This window comes from Terrapene carolina, unplaced genomic scaffold, assembly GCF_002925995.2.
Source record: "Terrapene carolina triunguis isolate 2854851 unplaced genomic scaffold, T_m_triunguis-2.0 Scaffold46351, whole genome shotgun sequence".
In the NCBI taxonomy this organism is placed as follows: Eukaryota; Metazoa; Chordata; order Testudines; family Emydidae; genus Terrapene; species Terrapene triunguis.
The window spans coordinates 1,210-8,918 of NW_020710702.1; the positions used below are offsets into that span (position 1 = coordinate 1,210).

Below are 7,709 nucleotides of genomic sequence, written 5' to 3' on the forward strand. Positions count from 1 at the left end.
TAGGCTCACTTCACTGTCAGCAGGAGTCATTTGGATCCAAGACCTCTAGGATTTACTGACTTGATCAGTAGCCCCCTTGGCTGCCCATTTACCCTTCCATAGAAAGTTAAAGCATTAAGCCAAGTGTGAGCACAGGGCCATAAATCTTAGTTCTCTGCCACCTCTCTGGTACCTGCGCAGTGATGTTCTGAATCTGTCACACTTGTTCCCAACAGGGCCGGGGAGCGGCAGCCGACTCACTGGGGAATCAGAACTGAGGCTCATCCTCGTCGGTAAGACTGGAGGTGGGAAAAGTGCAACAGGAAACACCATCCTTGGGTGGGAGAAGTTTGAGCCCGTACTGAAGGCAACGCCCGTTACTCAGACATGTAGTGAAGGCAGCAGGATCTGGAATAGAAGGAAGGTTGTGGTTATCGACACGCCTGCTATTTTTGACACTGAGCACTCTGATGAACAAACCACCCATGAGATCTGTCGCTGTGTTGCGCTCTCCTCCCCAGGCCCCCACGCTCTGGTGCTGGTGACCCAGCTGGGCAGTTTCACTGAGGAAGACCAGCGTGCAGTGAGGAGAGTACAAGAGATTTTTGGCCCTGAGGCCATGAAGTACACAATCGTCTTATTCACCCGGAAAGAGGACTTACGGAGTGGAACCCTGGAGGAGTATATCTCCCACTCGGATAACAAACAGCTTCTGCAGCTGATCCAACAGTGTCAGGGCCGATACTGCGCTTTCAACAATAAAGCTACATGGGAGGAACGGGCTGCCCAGGCTGAAAAGCTGATGACTAAGATTGCTCGTATGGTGGAGGAGGAGCATAAAGACCATCTGGTGTGTAAAGCACCCAAGAAGCTTCTAAGAGAAGATGAGACAGATAAAAGTAAAAATAAGTTGGCCAAAGTGGAAGATGAAATGCAAGTGGATAGACAGGAAGGAGGTCAAGAGGAAGAGTACTCATCCAGGGAAACAGGGAAATCCCACAGGAAAAAAACAACACTGCTTAGAGAAGAAAACAAAAGTAGGTTTCATTGTATGCTTGATCCCACTCAGTAGTGTAGATAAGCCCTAAGGAACCTATGTAAGATACGCAACTCTAGCTACATGAATAGCGTAGCTGAAGTCGACATACTTAGATCTACTTACTGTGGTGTCTTCACTGCGGTAAGTCGACAGCTGACACTCTCCCGTCGACTCCGCTTGCGCTCCTCGTTCTGGTGGAGTACCGGAGTCGACGGGAGAGTGCTTGGCAGTCGATTATTCCGATCCGGTGGGTAGTGTAGACAAGCCCACTGTTCCAGGTGCTCAGCACCATCTCAGTGATGACCGGGATTGAGTTGCATCCATTTTGTATTTCTCCTGTGTTTTTATAATCAGTTTATATAGCGTCAATGAAATTAGAGGTGGATGGAAGAGACCTACTAATTCACGTTGCATGTATATATTGGGAAATGTTGGAGGGTTGTTCCCTACTCTGCATTCTCCATTTTTTTTTCAACTTAGTTTTACACAAGTTTTTGATTGGGGCTTTTATCACTTATGAGATTGCTCCATCTGTTAGGAAGGTTTCCTGTTACCTTACATTTTCTTTTGGCTCTGTATTATGCCGTTATTCTTAGTTATAAATCCTTGAGCCACCCAACAAGTCCATCCTTCCAAAACGCCAATCAGTTTTATTGCTGTTCTCTAGAACTCCTGTAACTTACCCTGCCTGGTGATGAAGTGTTGAGATTTGACTGCAATATTCCAAGTGTAATCACTCTCTGAGCCCTAGGGGCTCTCCCCTCTCTGCTCTAGGACGTTACACCTCTGCAGCCCAAAGCCATACTGGCTTTTTCTGCTGACATGTCACATTGCAAACTTACTTCTAAATTGTTCCCCTAACACCCCCACAGACTCTAAAAAGTCATGAAAGGAATTTTGTTGCTCTGTCACCCGACAGACTCCTAAGCATTTGTTTTCCTGTAGCACCTGGAGGTAACATTTTCAAACTTGCTTAGTCTTAAATCCTACATCTGGGCCACTCGGAGACCTGCACCTATCTTAGGCCATGTCTACACTAGAAATGTGACAGTGGCACAGCTGTAGCCGTTCCATGTAGGCACTTCCTACACTGACAGGAGGGGTTCTTCCATCATGGTAGTGAATCCACCTCTCCGAGAGGTGGTCGCTAGGTCAATAGAAGAATCCTTCTGTCGGCTTAGCGCTGTCTACACCGGGGCTTAGGTCAGCTTAACTATCTCTCTCCGGGGTGTGAATTTTTCATGCCCCTGAGCAATGGAGCTGGGTCGACCTAACTTTCTAGTGTAGACCAGCCCAGTATAGAACATTTCATAAGGGTCAGTAAATGAAATTAGCAATTGCTCTTTACCGACATCACATACAGTGAAACCTTTACAAGAGATCAACTTATCAGGTCTTGAAATTACCCCCAAAGTATTCCCAAACGTACTGAATCCAGTTCAACTCCACCAATATTAAACGACTATTTCCATTAAGCAACCAGTTTGTCACACTCTTGAGAGGCTTTTAATTGAAGTGTCCCTCACTTTGACGTCACTTAATTGTAGACATGCCTGTGAGATCGCTTTCACTGACTGCCGAGGTAAATTCATTTCTATTTGGTGGGGAGGAGACAAGGATCTGCACCAATGAAATATAAAGGTGAGATGCTGGAGAAAGAACTATTAGACTGGATGGTCCTACCATTACCCTGACTCTGTACTCCATTACGTGAAACCCCCCAGTGTTTAAGGATTGTGATACGTTCTCCGAAACTCAGGTAGCTCTTTTACGAGCTCCCACCACTTGTCTCCAATATTGCAGCAATCATCATTCATGATCCACTGAATACTCCCCTCATGGAGTCTGCCATCATCCTTCTCAAAACCCCCGCCTGAGATCTCCTCTTTCACTGGCTACTGCCCAATTTCCGCCTTTATTAGCAACATCTCATAAGAGTTTAACTCTTCTCACCTACCTAACAAGCTCTGACCACTCTTAGTCTGGCTTTTCTCCCTCTCCAGGCACCCAGTCAGCAAAGTCCTTAAACACCCAAAGTTCAGCTCTTTCCTGAACTGAGGCCCTTGTACTGAAATTGTTTTAGAGCACACGTGGCCAGTTGTCATACCCAGGCTCACCCTCCTTGCTTGTCCCCTCCTTCCCCCATTTCACCTTCTAGCCTAATTATAAAAATGTAAAAACTAGGGCTCTCAAGCGATTAAAAAATTAATCATGATTAAGCGCGTTGTAAATAATAGATTACATTTATTTAAATATTTTTGGATGTTTTCCACATTTTTCAAATATATTGATTTCAATTACAACACAGAATACAAAGTGTACAGTGCTCACTTTATGTTTATTTTTATTACAAATATTTGCACTGTAAAAAGAAACAAAAGAAATAATATTTCAATTCAACTCATACAAGCACTGTAGTGTAATCTCTTTATCACGAAAGTTGAACTTACAAATGTGGAATTATGCACTCAAAAATAAAACAATGTAAAACTTCAGAGTCTACAAGTCCACTCAGTCCTTTTCTCTTGTTCAGCCAATTGCTCAGACAAACAAGTTTGTTTCAAAAAGATCTCACAAAACTAAGTGATTGGGCAACAAAATGGCAAATGAAATTTAATGTGAATAAATGTAAAGTAATGCACATTGGGAAAAATAACCTCAACTATACATACAATATGATGGGGGCTAATATAGCTATAACTAATCAGGAAAGAGATCTTGGAGTCATCGTGGATAGTTCTCTGAAGACATCCACGCAGTGTGCAGCCGCAGTCAAAAAAACAAACAGGATGTTAGAAATCATTAAAAAAGGGATAGAGAGCATATTCTATTGCCCTTATATAAATCCATGGTACGCCCACATCTTGAATACTGTGTACAGATGTGGTCTCCTCATCTCAAAAAAGATATACTGGCATTAGAAAAGGTTCAGAGAAGGGCAACTAAAATGATTAGGGGTTTGGAACGGGTCCCATATGAGGAGAGATTAAAGAGGCTAGGACTTTTCAGTTTGGAAAAGAGGAGACTAAGGGGGGATATGATAGAGGTCTATAAAATCATGAGTGGTGTGGAGAAAGTGAATAAGGAAAAGTTATTTACTTGTTCCCATAATATAAGAACTAGGGCCACCAAATGAAATTAATGGGCAGCAGGTTTAAAACAAATAAATGGAAGTTCTTCTTCACACAGTGCACAGTCAACCTGTGGAACTCCTTGCCTGAGGAGGTTGTGAAGGCTAGGACTATAACAGGGTTTAAAAGAGAACTAGATACATTCATGGAGGTTAAGTCCATTAATGGCTATTAGCCAGGATGTGTAAGGAATGGTGTCCCTAGCCTCTGTTTGTCAGAGGGTGGAGATGGATGGCAGGAGAGAGATCACTTGATCATTGCCTGTTGGTCCACTCCCTCTGGGGCACCTGGCATTGACCACTGTCGGCAGACAGGATACTGGGCTGGATGGACCCTTGGTCTGACCCAGTATGGCCATTCTTATGTTCTTATGTACATTTGCAGGAGATAATGCTGCCTGCTTCTTGTTTACAGTGTCACCTGAAAGTGAGAACAAGCATTTGCATGGTACTGTTGTAGCTGGCATCACAAGATATTTACGTGCCCGATGTGCTAAAGATTAATATGTCCCTTCATGCTTCAACCGCCATTATAGAGGACATGCATCCATGCTGATGATGGGTTCTGCTTGATAACAATCCAAAGCGGTGTGGACTGACACACGTTCATTTTCATCATCTGAGTCAGATGCCACCAGCAGAAGGTTGATTTTCCTTTTTGGTGGTTCGGGTTCTGTAGTTTCCACATCGGAGTGTTGCTCTTTTAAGACTTATGTAAGCATGCTCCACACCTCGTCCCTCTTGGATTTTGGAAGGCACTTCCACCTTGGGTCGAGTGCTGTAGCTACCAAATCTCACATTGGTACCTTCTTTGTGTGTTGTCAAATCTGCAGTGAAAGTGTTCTTAAAACAAACGTGTGCTGGGTCATCATCTGAAACAGCTATGACATGAAATATATGGCAGAATGCATGTAAACACAGAGCCGGAGACATACAATTCTCCCCCAAGGAGTTCAGTCACAAATTTAATTAATGCTTTATTTTTTTAACGAGCATCATCAACATGAAGCATGTTCTCTGGAAAGATGGCTGAAGCATGAAGAGGCATACAAATTTTTAGCATTCTGGCATGTAAATATCTTGCAATGCCAGCTACAAAAGTATCATGTGAACGTCTGTTCTCACTTTCAGGTGACATTGTAAATAAGAAGTGGGCAGCATTATCTCCCATAAATGTAAACAAACTTGTTTGTTTGAGCGATTGGCTGAACAAGCAGTAGGACTGAGTGGACTTGTAGGTGCTAAAGTTTTACATTGTTTTATTTTTGAGTGCAGTTATGTAACAAAATATTCTACATTTGTATGTTGCACTTTCACAATTAAGAGATTGCACTACAGTGCTTGTATGAGGGGAATTGAAAAATATTATTTCTTTTGTTTATAATTTTTACAGTGCAAATATTTGTAATAAAAATATATATAAAATGAGCACTGTATACTTTGTATTCTGTGTTGTAACTGAAATCAATATATTTGAAAATGTAGAAAATGTCCAAAAATATTTAATACATTTCAATTGTTATTCTATTATTATTTAACAGTGTGATTAAAACTGTGATTAATCGTGATTAATTTTTCTGAGTTAATCACATGAGTTAACTGCGATAAATTGACAGCCTTAGGGAAAAAAATCTCCTTCTTGGACTCCTGGCACAGACTGCTGAATGCTGGAGTTCACCGTGCATGGCAGAGGCCCTCTTCTCCCACTATACTATGCAAACATCTCCTACTAAAACCCTGCAGTAGAACACAGCCCTGAGTTTTGCTCTTATCTATGCAAGTGCCTCTTCTCTGTAACTGCACTGGCCTTTCTCCACCATTAATTCTTTTGTTATGCAGTTTCCCCTCTCTTGGTTTAACGCTTGTCTCCCTCTTCTGTCCGTCACCCCTTTGGCCATCTCTTTTCTGGATAATACTGGGTATTATTCCCATGCAAAGATACCCAGATCTGTGTGTCCACTCTTTCAGCTCTCACATCCTTCCTTGCCCGCCTCATCAACTCCTGCCTCTGCTCTAGCTTCCTTCAGCTCTACATCTGCTAACTATCCGCTTCATGGGGGAGAGGGATAGCTCCCTGCTAAACCTAAGGTTGTGAGTTCAATCCTTGAGGGGGCCACTTAGTGATCTGGGGCAAAATCAGTACTTGGTCCTGCTAGTGAAGGCAGGGGGCTGGACTCGATGACCCTTTGGGGTCCCTTCCAGTTCTATGAGATAGGTATATCTTTATTTATTATTATTCATTAGTAAGAGCAGCCTCTATATCCCCACTCCCTTCCATCTTCTTCCTTGATTCACACCTCACATTCACCCGGAGTTGTTCAGTTTAACCCATTACCTGTAGCCTCCTGAATCCCTCTGGTCAGTGGATCTGCATTCTACAGTCATCCCTGAATACTCACAGGGGCCAGGTTACAGCAACCCAGAGTCCTAGTTACAGCCTCACATGCGTCTTCCCCTCGTGCCATGGCCCCGCTGCTGCAGCCGTGCCCAGGCCTAGGGTGGTGAAGGGTGGAGCCAGCCACACAAGGGCTGAGTGCTGGGCTGGTGGGGTCCTGCCATTGCTCCTCTTTGTGCAGGCTGGGGCCTCCCTCCTCTCTGGATCACTGTGGCTGGACTTCAGGCAGGTAGGACCTGCCCAGGAGGACGCACCTCACTCCCTTCTGAGCAGAGCACCTACCGCCACCGCTCAGGGACAGATTTACACCTTATGCACCTCTAGGCAAAGCATCTTCAGAGCCCATCCCCCCCACTCCCCCCACCACTGACCCTGGTGTTTTCCATAAAAATGAAAGTTTTAACCCACTTTTAACTTGTAGGCACCCCTAGAATGCCAGCGCCCCCAGGCATGTGCCTGCTGTGCCTCATTGGAAATCCGGCCCTATCACCACCCCGGCCCAGGACCCTGGTGCAGGGTCTCGCCACCACCCTCACAGAGCTGACGTGGGGTGGCAGCAGATCACACACAGGACGTGCCCCCACCCCCGACACACAGAGCTGGTGTTGGCAGGGCCCCCCAGGCAGGAACCCCTGCTCCAGGGGAGTGGGAGCAGCAGCCAGCGGTCTCTGCTTTATTCTGTGTGCAAAATGAGTGTGCGAGCTCAAATCTCAGACCCACATCCTCCCCTCCCCCTTCCCTCTCCTCTTAATGTATCCCTGCCCTCCTTCCAGTGACCCCTGCAGTCACTCTGACCCTCTCCTCACCTCGCTCATTGCAGTCCCATGCTCACTGCCACCTCCTCTCCCTCCCAAACTTTCATTCTCTCTCTTCCGTCCCTTCCTGGCTCTCAGGTATCAGCTTGAGCTCTGGGTCACGTGCTCCACACCCTCGAGAGGGGAGCTCCTCACAGGGCCCCATTTCCTCCTCCAGCTTCCCCCTCACCCCTTGCTACTAGCAGGAGTTCAGGCCACGCCCCACCCCTTCCCGTGAGCAATGGCAGCGGGGGCTCAGTCTGCCCTGGTGGTGGGACTGGGACCCCGCAGCTCCTCTCAACCCTGTTCCTCCCGCACCCCCTATTCCCTCTACTCTCCATTCCTGTGAGCCCCCCACCCTCACACCGGTTC

The 7,709-nt window shown here is 45.7% G+C and overlaps 1 protein-coding gene across 1 annotated transcript; it reads left to right on the top strand.

Moving 5' to 3' along the window:
• Positions 1-215: 215 nt before the first annotated feature.
• Positions 216-1,016, top strand: LOC113405622 (GTPase IMAP family member 2-like; the record flags this gene model as incomplete). Its single annotated transcript, XM_026646842.1, has 1 exon — positions 216-1,016. A coding segment is annotated over one exon (801 nt), but the record flags the coding sequence as incomplete, so codon positions are not given.
• Positions 1,017-7,709: the final 6,693 nt, after the last annotated feature.